Source organism: Neoarius graeffei, chromosome 17 (assembly GCF_027579695.1).
Source record: "Neoarius graeffei isolate fNeoGra1 chromosome 17, fNeoGra1.pri, whole genome shotgun sequence".
In the NCBI taxonomy this organism is placed as follows: domain Eukaryota; kingdom Metazoa; phylum Chordata; class Actinopteri; order Siluriformes; family Ariidae; genus Neoarius; species Neoarius graeffei.
Window position 1 is genome coordinate 44,741,741 of NC_083585.1, and position 14,248 is coordinate 44,755,988.

The 14,248-nt window shown below is 42.0% G+C and overlaps 1 protein-coding gene across 2 annotated transcripts in view; it reads right to left on the reverse strand.

Annotated features, from left to right (window-relative positions):
• Positions 1–14,248, reverse strand: part of agla (amylo-alpha-1, 6-glucosidase, 4-alpha-glucanotransferase a) — an 80,723-nt gene that overhangs the window by 38,716 nt on the left and 27,759 nt on the right. The window contains exons 10-13 of one of the 2 annotated variants that reach the window (XM_060944300.1): positions 12,103–12,200; positions 7,694–7,833; positions 4,840–5,027; positions 1,698–1,821 (exon numbers count right to left, since the gene is read on the reverse strand). In XM_060944300.1, the coding sequence (XP_060800283.1) occupies positions 1,698–1,821; positions 4,840–5,027; positions 7,694–7,833; positions 12,103–12,200 (550 nt within the window). Of the gene's footprint in view, positions 1–1,697; positions 1,822–2,280; positions 2,405–4,839; positions 5,028–7,693; positions 7,834–12,102; positions 12,201–14,248 lie in introns of both variants that reach the window. The other variant, XM_060944301.1, reaches the window with a different exon arrangement.

Consider the following 14,248-nt stretch of genomic DNA (forward strand, 5'->3'; position numbering starts at 1 on the left):
TCAAACATAATTTTTTGACAACGACAAGTATATTAATTTTGCGACCAAAGTCACCTACCCTTTTAATTTCCGCGCGGTAGTGAAACGTGATGTCATCGGCAGGTTCCCCTTCTTGTGTACCACGTCACGTGTGACGTGGCACAGATTATCAGCAATGGCGGATAGAACGTGATTTCCACTTGTCGATTGCTGTGCCGATATTCACCATCGACCGTCTCCTTTGGGCATCACTTGCTATTTTCCTTCGCTTCTTTTCCGAAGCTGACAATCGCGTTCTATCCGCCATTGCTGATAATCTGTGCCACGTCACACGTGACGTGGTACACAAGAAGGGGAACCTGCCGATGACATCACGTTTCACTACCGTGCGGAAATTAAAAGGGTAGGTGACTTTGGTCGCAAAATTAATATACTTGTCGTTGTCAAAAAATTATGTTTGATATATCATTTTGAAGCTAAAAGATTTCTCTGTCTAGTCATGTTGTCATAAAATATATTGTATTTTATGCCAAAAAAATACATCCAATGGTGGAATGGCACTTTAAGCCATTGTCTCTGAAGAAGTGTATTAGGAATTTTGGAAACCTGCTTCCTGGTGCGTAATGTTTGTTTGTAATTAGACTGACGCCTTGTCAGTCGTTTTTAGACACGCCCCAATGTCCTTTTCTATCCTCATAAATCCACAATTATGAGCAGAAGTTGCATATTTATAGAGATGTAACTTGGATTTCAAGCAGCCCGAGTGTGTCATGGCTGGTGCTTTGTTAATGCTAGCTCTAGTTGAACCACCATAAATATCGTGGGTGAATCTTTGTGTGCATTCAATCATTTATCTTATTGAACTCCACCCATTTAAGCATTTTTTTCACCCAAATTGTACCTAATGCACCTTTAAGCAGGAAAAGCAATTCAGTTATACTGAAAAAATATATATTTTTTTTGTAGCCAGACTGAAATCATGAATGCTTATAAGAAACTCCAGATTATAATACAGTGTATATTATGGAGCCCTGCGATGACCTGGTGACTTGTCCAGGGTGTACCCTGCCTCTTTGTAGAAATTGTTGAAATGACTGAATAATGATTGAAGGTGGGCTGGCATGGTGGTGTAGTGGTTAGCACTGTTGCTTCACAGCAAGAAGGTCCTGGGTTCAAGCCCAGTGGCCGACAAGGGCCTTTCTGTGTGGAGTTCGCATGTTCTCCCCGTGTCTGCGTGGGTTTCCTACAGTTTCCCCCACAGTCATGCAGGTTAGGTTAACCGGTGGCTCTAAATTGACCGTAGGTGTGAATGTGAATGGTTGTTTGTGTCTATATGTCGGCCCTGCAATAACCTGGTGACTTGTCCAGGGTGTACCCCGCCTCTCGCCCATAGTCAGCTGGGATAGGCTCCAGCTTGCCCGCGACCCTGCATAGGATAAGCGGCTACAGATAATGGATGGCTGGCTGGATGTATATTATGGATTCAGATGGTCATATTTGAGGTTTTTATTTCAGACTTTCATATAAGTAAACATATTTCAAACTGAATGGTATTAAACGCTGTATAACTCAGGAATTCTTTTTTTATATGGAAACTGTCAGGATATTTTAGTACTAGTTAAATTATTTCACTTCATTATCTGTCAAGTACAAATATAAATAGATTTCAGTTCATTTCATTATAACAGTAAACATTTGATTGAAGTTAAAGGTTATACCTCTGATAAGAGAGGAGATGCCTAGTCTAGTAACAAACACATTGTCGAGCTCCTCGCTGCCTGTGAAGAGCTCAGCCACCACGTACAGGTCGGGTCTGATGGAGCGCGCTGCAGCCAACATGAACTACAACCACACCGTCAGGGGACAGAGCAGCGGTGGGGGGGAGTGAGGAGGCAGGAGTGATAAAAAGGAAAGAAAGAAAGAAAGATGGAGAGAAAAGGGTGAGCAACAAGAGGAAAAAGAAAGAGAAAGGAGGGGAAGAGCTAGAAAAAGAGGAAGAGAGAAAGGATCACAGCAGAAAGAGAAAGAGAGCGAGAGAGAGAGAGGAATGAAGAAAGGGGGAGCAGGTGACCATAAGGACATGAGCAAGAGGAGACAGCGTATAAACACATGCGGAATGTTGTCAGTGTTTTCAGATGGAAGATGGAGGAAAAGAGGACAAGAGAAAGGGACAAATAGAAATAGATGGAAGTGAAATAGACAGAGGGGAAGAGACAAAAAGACAGAGACTCTGTTAGGACAAGGCCACATGCGCATGCATAAACACACACACACACACACACACACACCCCTCTACAGTACCTCGGATCAGGCTGGTTATTCCCAACCGGTTTACAAACACATTGTCAAGCAGCTCGCTGCCTGTAAAGAGCTCAGCTATGACATAAAGATCGGGCCTGACTGCCCGGGCTGCACACAGCATGGCCTGCAGAGTGAGAACACTCTATCACTCCACAGCATGTCTTACACACAAACAGGCTTTTTGGGAAATGATCCCAGATGTAAAAATGTAAAAAATATATATAATTCATTCATTCATTCCATACATACTATTATTATTTTTATACTCATGTAGGGTCGACAGCATTATGTTATGTTAAAACTTGTGTATTAAGGATTAAAAAAAATAATAATAAAATTCCTGTGTGGAAAAAGTTTTTAACATGACAGACATTTCAAATCGATCCCAGATTAGCTAAACATGTAAAATGCACCTAAATACCAACAAGAAGAAAATATTACTTGTGGAAAATAAAATCACTTCTCGTGATATTCTTTGCTTATTTTGTTTTACAGTGTAACTCTACTACTGATAAATATGTTATAACATTACAGACTCAGTAATATTCAGATGCATTAAAATACTACATCTTTGAATTGAATCTGATTCAAATACAACTTTAAAACAAAACAAACAAAGAAAAACCCCGACGGACCTGATAGAGGGATTAAATCAGGACTGTGGCGAAGGCTACAGCGCTGAACTACAGCAACACAAATTAGACAATAACTGAACCAGACTAAAGTAGAAGTGCTGTTTTCACATGTAGTAACAGTTTAAGTATTAAAAATATACAGTGGTGCTTGAAAGTTTGTGAACCCTTTAGAATTTTCTATATTTCTGCATAAATACGACCTAAAACATCATCAGATTTTCACACAAGTCCTAAAAGTAGATAAAGAGAACCCAGTTAAACAAATGAGACAAAAATATTATACTTGGTCATTTATTTATTGAAGAAAATGATCCAATATTACATATCTGTGAGTGGCAAAAGTATGTGAACCTCTAGGATTAGCAGTTAATTTGAAGGTGAAATTAGAGTCAGGTGTTTTCAATCAATGGGATGACAATCAGGTGTGAGTGGGCACCCTGTTTTATTTAAAGAACAGGGATCTATCAAAGTCTGATCTTCACAACACATGTTTGTGGAAGTGTATCATGGCACGAACAAAGGAGATTTCTGAGGACCTCAGAAAAAGCGGTGTTGATGCTCATCAGGCTGGAAAAGGTTACAAAACCATCTCTAAAGAGTTTGGACTCCACCAATCCACAGTCAGACAGATTGTGCACAAATGGAGGAAATTCAAGACCATTGTTACCCTCCCCAGGAGTGGTCGACCAACAAAGATCACTCCAAGAGCAAGGCGTGTAATAGTCGGCGAGGTCACAAAGGACCCCAGGGTAACTTCTAAGCAACTGAAGGCCTCTCTCACATTGGCTAATGTTAATGTTCATGAGTCCACCATCAGGAGAACACTGAACAACAATGGTGTACATGGCAGGGTTGCAAGGAGAAAGCCACTGCTCTCCAAAAAGAACACAGCTGCTCGTCTGCACTTTGCTAAAGATCACGTGGACAAACCAGAAGGCTATTGGAAAAAATGTTTTCTGGACCGATGAGACCAAAATAGAACTTTTTGGTTTAAATGAGAAGCGTTATGTTTGGAGCAAGTAAAACACTGCATTCCAGCATAAGAACCTTACCCCATCTGTGAAACATGGTGGTGGTAGTATCATGGTTTGGGCCTGGTTTGCTGCATCTGGGCCAGGACGGCTTGCCATCATTGATAGAACAATGAATTCTGAATTATACCAGCGAATTCTAAAGGAAAATGTCAGGACATCTGTCCATGAACTGAATCTCAAGAGAAGGTGGGTCATACAGTAAGACAACGACCCTAAGCACACAAGTCGTTCTACCAAAGAATGGTTAAAGAAGAATAAAGTTAATGTTTTGGAATGGCCAAGTCAAAGTCCTGACCTTAATCCAATCGAAATGTTGTGGAAGGACCTGAAGCGAGCAGTTCATGTGGGGAAACCCACCAACATCCCAGAGTTGAAGCTGTTCTGTACAGAGGAATGGGCTAAAATTCCTCCAAGCCGGTGTGCAGGACTGATCAACAGTTACCGGAAACGTTTAGTTGCAGTTATTGCTGCACAAGGGGGTCACACCAGGTATTGAAAGCAAAGGTTTACATACTTTTGCCACTCACAGATATGTAATATTGGATCATTTTCCTCAATAAATAAATGACCAAGTACAATATTTTTGTCTCATTTGTTTAACTGGGTTCTCTTTATCTACTTTTAGGACTTGTATGAAAATCTGATGATGTTTTAGGTCATATTTATGCAGAAATATAGATTGTTCTAAAGGGTTCACAAACTTTCAAGCACCACTGTATACACACATAGATATGCCTGTGTATATACAGAGCAGTGAGAATTTAGAGGGTGACTGGGTGAGTCTTATACTTTGGATCGATTCATGAAAACCCCATTCGAGTTTCTGATCCAGCGCTGTTTATTTATCTCATGGTAAAGTCTCCTGTGTGTGTGTGTGTGTGTGTGTGTACCTCGGCTACGTGCAGCGGTGTGGAGTGGCAGTTGTCGAGACGGACCCCAGTGAAGTATCTCGCCGTGATCTCTGTGTATTTCTGCATGTGCGCCCACAGATACGGACAGTCCTCGGGCTTACTGCCGTATCGAAGCTTCACACTGTCTCCCCAGCAGATCAGCTCTCGCCTGATGTACACATTAGAACCTGAAATAAAGCAGGGAAAAGTACTCAAGGGAAGCGCTCACCACGAAAACGTGAAAAGTGGCATGCTGATCTAAAACGGTGGAGACAAAATCATTAAAGCACTAGCTCCATCCCGTTTCGATTTCAGACGCTCGGTCACAAAGAGGAATTCAGTTTATGTGGGTAGAGTTAAATGTCAACATACACTGTGTGTACAATTATTAGGCAAGTTGTATTCCTGATGATTAATTTTATCGTTGAACAAATACAGTGCTCTCAGTCAATCCAAATTGTTAATAAACCTAAAACCAGAATGATTAACAAAGGAAAGGGGAGTTTAGGCCTTCTCAGGGGAATATATAAGTGTGCAGAATTATTAGGCAACATTTAGTGTGCAGAATTATTATGCAACTAAATGAAAAGCTTAAAATTTCCCATCTCACTTGTTTATTTTAATTTTCAGTGTAACAAATAAACAACTCAGAATTAACAAATAAACACTTCTAGCATTTCAAAAATATTCAGTGACCAATATAGCCACCCTTCTTTTCAATAACTGCCATGAGCCTTCCATCCAGTCTGTTAGTTTTTTGATTTGTTGACGATCAACTTTTTGTGCAGGAGCAACCACGGCCTCCCAAATGCTATTCAGAGTGGTGTATTGTCTTCCCTCGCTGTAAATCTCATGCTTAAGAAGGGGCCACAAGTACTCAATAGGGTTTAAGTCAGGTGAGGAAGGGGGCCATGTCATTACTTTGTCATCTTTAAGGCCTTTGCGGGCTCGCCAAGCAGTGGAGTACTTGGGTGCATGTGATGGTGCATTGTTCTGCATAACAATCATGGCCTTCTTGAATGATGCAGACTTCTTCCCATACCACTGCTTGAAGAATGTATCTTTTAGAAACTGGCAGTAGGTTTGGGAGTTGATGTTAAGTCCATCTTCAACCTGAAATGGTCAAACTAGCTCATCCTTAATAATAGCAGCCCATGCCATTACCCCTCCACCACCTTGCTGGTGTCTGAGTCAAAGTGCCCTGTGTCCATTAGTTATCCAGCTATGGGCCCATCCATCTGGTCTATCCAGAGTCACTCTCATTTCATCCGTCCATAAAACCTTTGGAAAATCTGTCTTCAGATATTTCTTGGCCCAATCTTGACATTTCAACTTGTGAGTCTTGTTTAGTGGTGGCCGTGTTTCAGCCTTCCTTACCTTGGCCATGTCTCTGAGCACCGAACACCTTGTCCTTCTGGACACTCCAGGTCGGTTGCAGTTCTAGAATATTGTGGCACTGGAGGATAATGGGTTCCTGGTAGCTTCATGTTTAATCCTTCTCAAGTCTTTTGTGGTTAATTTGTGTCTTTTCTTCTCCACACATTTTTTGCGACCCTGTTGACTATTTGCAACAAAACGTTTGATTGTTCTGTGCTCACATTTCTATAGCTTAGCTATTTCAAGAGTGCTGCATCCCTCTGATAGGCATTTTACAATTTTTGTCTTTTCAGTGTCTGTTAAATCTCTTTTTTGGCCCATTTTGTCTGAGATAAAGAAGCTGCCTAATAATTATGCACACCTTAATATAGGGTATTAATGACTTTAGGTCACACCCTCCCTCATTACACAAATAAATACCACCTGAGAATGCTTAAATCCAATTAGCATTCAAGTGTATCTAGCTTGCGGTTGGAAAACATGCATAGAAATAATGGTAGGGTCAGAGTACTCACTTGCCTAATAATTGTGCACACAGTGTATTGCTACTTCTGATATGTACATATCACTAAATCACACGAGCCATGAGACAATGGAAGAAATAAAAACTCAGAAATATCTCAAGCTTAAAAACCTGACATTGTATTTTCTTCTTGGTAAAGGAAAGAATCCGGGGGCTTTAAAGGAACAGTCCACCGTACTTCCATAATGAAATATGTTCTTATCTGAATTGAGACAAGCTGCTCCGTACCTCTCCGAGCTTTGCGCGACCTCCCAGTCAGTCAGACGCAGTCAGACGCTCTGTCACTCCTGTTAGCAATGTAGCTAGGCTCAGTATGGCGAACGGTATTTTTTGGGGCTGTAGTTAGATGCGACCAAACTCTTCCGCGTTTTTCCTGTTTACATAGGTTTATATGACCAGTGATATGAAACAAGTTCAGTTACACAAATTGAAACGTGGCGATTTTCTATGCTATGGAAAGTCCGCACTATAATGACAGGCGTACTAACACCTTCTGCGCACTTCGGCAGCGCATTGATATCTGAGCTCCGTATCAATGCGCTGCCGAAGCGCGCAGAAGGTGTTAGTACGCCTGTCATTATAGTGCGGACTTTCCATAGCATAGAAAATCGCTACGTTTCAATTTGTGTAACTGAACTTGTTTCATGTCACTGGTCATATAAACCTATGTAAACAGGAAAAACGTGGAAGAGTTTGGTCGCATCTAACTACAGCCCCAAAAAATACCATTGGCCATGCTGAGCCTAGCTACATTGCTAACAGGAGTGACAGCGCGTCTGACTGCGTCTGACTGACTGGGAGGTCGTGCAAAGCTCGGAGAGGTACGGAGCAGCTCGTCTCAATTCAGATAAGAGCATATTTCATTATGGAATTACGGTGGACTGTTCCTTTAACGATGAGCACATGGTTAAAAGATCCACTGAATGGCGAAATTTAATTTATTTCAATTCTGACCTGGTTCTGCAAAGTTCCTCAGTGGATCGTCACCCATCACCCAGCCATTGTGGGCCAGGAAGTGACGCACTTTGTCCGGCTGGTCCATGAGCTCAAGGTCCTGCTCCAGAGTCATCGCCTTAAATGGGAACGTGAAATATCTACAAACACATGAATAAAAAAATTGAATTTTTGAGATCAGTGTGCTGATGTGTTTGTAAAACTGTTTGGAAAAGAGAGAGGTGTTTCTGCAAACATGCGCTCGCTGCTTCACATGCACCACCAAGCGGCAATCTCCGCTCCTGAAAAGTGAAGCCAATGCAGAAGTGCTCAAATCTGCAGTTCCTTGAATGGCCACTTGAGGCAGGCTCCAAAAGCGAGTCAATTCCCACAGACCTCCATGTTAAAATGTCCAACTTTACAGTGAAAACAAACATGTTTACAGCCTGGTACAAAGAAAAGGTTTTTTTTTTTAATGCATTTATGCATAATTAGGGGTGGGGCCAATGTGAGTGACAGCTGGGTTTGTGTTGTCTTGTTAGCTGCTAGCTGCTTCACCGCAGGTGATAGATTTATCATCTCATCTCATTATCTCTAGCCACTTTATCCTGTTATACAGGGTCGCAGGCAAGCTGGAGCCTATCCCAGCTGACTACGGGCGAAAGGCGGGGTACACCCTGGACAAGTCGCCAGGTCATCACAGGGCTGACACATAGACACAGACAACCATTCACACTCACATTCACACCTACGGTCAATTTAGAGTCACCAGTTAACCTAACCTGCATGTCTTTGGACTGTGGGGGAAACCGGAGCACCCGGAGGAAACCCACGTGGACACGGGGAGAACATGCAAACTCCGCACAGAAAGGCCCTCGCCGGCCACGGGGCTCGAACCCGGACCTTCTTGCTGTGAGCCGACAGCGCTAACCACTACACCACCGTGCCGCCCGTGATAGATTTATGTAAATAAATAATTTATGGAGCCTTGCCTATTTTCGTCTAAGAGCTTTTCCATGCAAACACAACTTTTACACACCACTACACCTGTAAGTTACTTTAATTTGCTTTATTAGATTGTACTTACCTTTCAATATTTTTGATGCAGTTGCTGCTGATGAAGTTTATCAGTAACTGACAATTTGACAGCCTGAGCGACTAAAAGACGGCACTCCTTGATTGGACGTTTACATGCCTGGTTATTTTCTTTGTAAACCGGCCATTGGGATTATGGTCTGTATCTTATGGAGCGGCTTCTTTTAGTTTAGCCAGTAGCTTGTTGGCTAGCTTGCATAGCTACATTACAGGCATTTAGCAGATGCGCTTATCCAGAGCGACGTACAACATACCCAGGGCAGCCTGGGGGAGCAGTAGGGGGTTAGGTGCCTTGCTCAAGGGCACTTCAGCCATTCCTGCTGGTCCAGGGAATCGAACTGGCAACCTTTTGGTCCCAAAGTTGGGCTTCCCCCAAGCTAGCTTCTTAACTTTGAGGTTAGTAGGCATGTTCCAGCCGTACTATTCCAGCAGCCAAGCTTCCCTATCCCCGCCCCTTTCCCCATTTATGGACTAGCCGGGAGTGGGGTGGAGTCAGGTACTGCCAAAATGGTGATGCCCGTAACCTCCTTATTTGAGCTTCAAACCCACTCTTCAGAAATCCTATGAGTGACGTCACAGAGGCTTTGTCCATCATTTTTACAGTCTATATTGCACCACCTGCTTCTGATAAAATCTCAGTTCCTTTCTGTTGATCTCAGGAATTTGGCTGTACAGTTTGTAAAGTTGGTCTGTCATGTTTCTGACAACATTTACAATTTAATTATGCTTCACAAATACCCCTTTTCCACCAAATCAGTTCCAGGGCTGGTTCGGGGCCAGTGCTGGTGCTGGTTCACAACTTGTTCAACCTGCGAGCCAGCTGAGAACCAGTTTGCTTTTCCATAGCTCGCGGTGCTAAGCGGAGCCACGTCATTACGTCGCTGTATATGTCAGTTACGTCGCTGTATACGTCAGTTACGTCACTACGTTTGCTTAAACCTTGGCGCGAATATCGAAGCAAAAACAATGCGGAAGAAGCAGCAGCAGCAACAATAACAATAATAATAATGGATGACTTCGCGTTTGTACAGCTGCTGCTTCTCGTCGCTTAAAAATGGCGATCTTTCGCGGTCTTATTGTTGTTGGTCTTAACAACTCCGCCCCCCCGCTGACGTAAGCGGTTCTTTCCTCTGGCCCAGCAGAGAGTTGGTGCTAGCCTGGAACCGTTTTTTCTGGCCCCAGAGCCAGTTCTTTGTCAGTGGAAACAGAAAACCCGGTTCCAAACTAAGCACTGGCCCCGAACCAGCCCTGGAACTGCTTTGGTGGAAAAGGGGCAAAAGAGTAACGTTACGCACATACGCTTGCTGTTACACTGTGCTCTGATCAATTTTATGTCTCACAGGCAGTTAATGTTAACGTTTTATCACCAGTCACTAACCTGCTAGCGACTCAGCAGCTTTCTTCTTTATTGGCTAAAACATACAGTGGTGCTTGAAAGTTTGAACCATTTAGAATGTTCTATATTTCCACTTCAACAAGAACTAAAACTTTTACTTTCACTGATCTGTAATACTGGATCATTTCCCTCAATAAATAAATGACCAAGCAGAATATTTTTGTCTCATTTGTTTAATTAGGTTCTGTTTATTTACTTGTAAGACTTATGTGAAGATCTGATGATGTTTTCAGTCATATTTATGCAGAAATATAAAAATTCAAAAGGGGTCACAAAATTTCAAGCACCACAGAACAGACAGCTCCGGAATTATTGGCACTCCTGTTAAAGTTGAACAAAAAGGATATGGGGGGTCTTTTTGGTTCGTTCGTTTAATTTCACCTTTAAAGGTCCCATGGCATGAAATTTTCACTTTGAGGTTTTTTAACGTTAAAATGAGTTCCTCTGACCTTCTTAAGTCACCCCAGTGGCTAGAAATTTCATAATGTGTAAACCAAACTATGCCCACCCTTTGTCAACATTTGAGAATGGCGCGTCAAAATGGTGCGTTGATAGGCTCTTCCCTTTACTACGTCAGCAAGGGAGATGATCCCCACGCCCCCCCTCTGGATTCCCACCCACTGTATGGATTGCCCGCCCAGCTCAAAAGTTGCCACCAAACATGGAAGTTGCGCTGTACATGGATGTGACAACACAGAAAGGAGTCTGTTTTTACTGCCGACGGGAGAGCCCCTGAAGACGCAGTGGCTTAATTTTATTTACTTCAATAATACGCCGTCGAGTCTACCTAAGACGGTGCATGTTTGTCGGAAGCATTTTCCTGAGGAATGTTTCCACAACTTGGGACAGTACAGGGCAGGTTTTGCACATCAACTGTCACTGAAGCCTGGGTCCGTACCAAGCATCCCTGCCGCATCAGCCTCAAACACCGAACACGTGTATAACTGTTAAGTCGTTTTGCCGTGTTTTAAAATCGGTGCCACGTTAGCCTTGCAATGGCTACGTTAGCTGTGCAGCTAACCGCTTCCTGCAGTTAGCCAGGTACTCTGCGCTACAAAACCAAAAAGCATGCAGCATGCTCTGTTATAATAGCCAATCAAAACAGTTTTTACAAAGACACCCACATTCTTTTTTTTAAGTCACTCGTTCATTTTATTTGTTTGTTCAGTAAAAACCCAAACATTTGTTGAATTTATTTTATTTCCTCGCGTCGCACCTTAATGACGTCAGCGCGCGGTATTTTTCCCTTCGCGGTTTGTTCCTTCTCTCTCGCCATAGTAAGACACCCACATCCGCTTGTTCTGACCCACTGGAGGGAGCGTCACAGTGCTGTTAGCCAATCAGAGGTAACACGTTTACATGTCATGAATATTAATGAGTAAGAGCTGAAATCCTGTCGCTCTCCTGCCACCCACTCCTCCAGCAAACTAGAACAGCCTGAAACAGGAGAACCACAGCATTTTTTTCACCAAAACCGGCTCACAGGGCATTCATTCATACTAGAGACCACCGCGCAATTAATGAAAAAACGATGCCATGGGACCTTTAAAGTAAATTTACTGAATGAACATTAAAAACACCCTTCAAATTTTTATTGAGCACCAAATTTCATAACATTGTGTCCATGCAGCTGGAAATATAATTTTACTGCATGTTTAAATAGCATGTGGGATCTGCTTGATTTTTTTTTCTTGTCCTTTTAACGGACATCCAGTGATGACGGAAAGGAGACAAAAATGTAGACAATAAGACTTTCTTAAATAATCTGTCATTTTATGATTCCTATAAATTCTGGGGTTCCGTAGAGAACGAAATGTTTTCCAGTACAAGAGGAAGATATTAAATGATTTCATTAAAGACAACATCTTTAATGATGTGCTTTGTTAAAACGTTGTTTCTGTGTGAAATGATGTGTTTTCGGATGGTTTGCTGATGTTACCTTGTAACCAGTGGATATTTTCTGGTGACTGGGCCGAGTTTAGGGCCGTGGCCTGCCAGGCGCTCGTAAAACACTGTACCGATGGAACAGTTAGTAGCCTAAAGAGAAAAATACAGCACAATACAGGATGAGCAGAATCACTTCACTGAACTAGCACAAAGGAAATGTGATTTCTAAATTATTAATTAACTTAATGTGATTTCTTCATTTTGTTTAGCACTAAAAAATACTGCCGTCAGATTCAGTCATGTATCGTTTTGTGAATTTTTACTACACCTTGCACTTTATCCATTCACTAATCTTTACACCTCACACATTTGTGTGTAAATTTTGCTAGGTTTGTTAACTTTGTACTAACAAAGATAATGTTGTAAAGTGTACGGATAGTGCACATATGCTAACATGCAGAGATCCTTTAAAAAAAAAAAAAAAATCCATCACCCAAGCCATGTTAATTATTTAATCTTGATCTGGTGCTACATGGCTAATGTAACTTGTAAGTAACACAAGTCAATCTCAATCAAAATGTTTTCTGCAAATATCCACCTCAAACCACATTCAGCTCATCAGTGAGGTCACACAGATGGTTTATGATACATTACGACTTACTGTAAACTATACAACCCCGATTCCAAAAAAGTTGGAACAAGGTACAAATTGTAAATAAAAACAGAATGCAATAATTTACAAATCTCAAAAACTGATAATTGTATTCACAATAGAACATAGACAACATATCAAATGTTGAAAGTGAGACATTTTGAAATTTCATGCCAAATATTGGCTCATTTGAAATTTCATGACAGCAACACATCTCAAAAAAGTTGGGACAGGGGCAATAAGAGGCTGGAAAAGTTAAAGGTACAAAAAAGGAACAGCTGGAGGACCAAATTGCAACTCACTAGGTTAATTGGCAATAGGTCATTAACATGACTGGGTATAAAAAGAGCATCTTGGAGTGGCAGCGGCTCTCAGAAGTAAAGATGGGAAGAGGATCACCAATCCCCCTAATTCTGCGCCGACAAATAGTGGAGCAATATCAGAAAGGAGTTCGACAGTGTAAAATTGCAAAGAGTTTGAACATATCATCATCTACAGTGCATAATATCATCAAAAGATTCAGAGAATCTGGAAGAATCTCTGTGTGTAAGGGTCAAGGCCAGAAAACCATACTGGGTGCCCGTGATCTTCGGGCCCTTAGACGGCACTGCATCACATACAGGCATGCTTCTGTATTGGAAATCACAAAATGGGCTCAGGAATATTTCCAGAGAACATTATCTGTGAACACAATTCACCGTGCCATCCGCCGTTGCCAGCTAAAACTCTATAGTTCAAAGAAGAAGCCGTATCTAAACATGATCCAGAAGCGCAGACGTCTTCTCTGGGCCAAGGCTCATTTAAAATGGACTGTGGCAAAGTGGAAAACTGTTCTGTGGTCAGACGAATCAAAATTTGAACTTCTTGATGGAAATCAGGGACGCCGTGTCATTCGGACTAAAGAGGAGAAGGGCAACCCAAGTTGTTATCAGCGCTCAGTTCAGAAGCCTGCATCTCTGATGGTATGGGGTTGCATTAGTGCGTGTGGCATGGGCAGCTTACACATCTGGAAAGACACCATCAATGCTGAAAGGTATATCCAGGTTCTAGAGCAACATATGCTCCCGTCCAGACGACGTCTCTTTCAGGGAAGACCTTGCATTTTCCAACATGACAATGCCAAACCACATACTGCATCAATTACAGCATCATGGCTGCGTAGAAGAAGGGTCCGGGTACTGAACTGGCCAGCCTGCAGTCCAGATCTTTCACCCATAGAAAACATTTGGCGCATCATAAAACGGAAGATACGACAAAAAAGACCTAAGACAGTTGAGCAACTAGAATCCTACATTAGACAAGAATGGGTTAACATTCCTATCCCTAAACTTGAGCAACTTGTCTCCTCAGTCTCCAGACGTTTACAGACTGTTGTAAAGAGAAAAGGGGATGTCTCACAGTGGTAAACATGGCCTTGTCCCAACTTTTTTGAGATGTGTTGTTGCCATGAAATTTAAAAATCACTTAATTTTTCTCTTTAAATGATACATTTTCTCAGTTTAAACATTTGGTATGTCATCTATGTTCTATTCTGAATAAAATATGG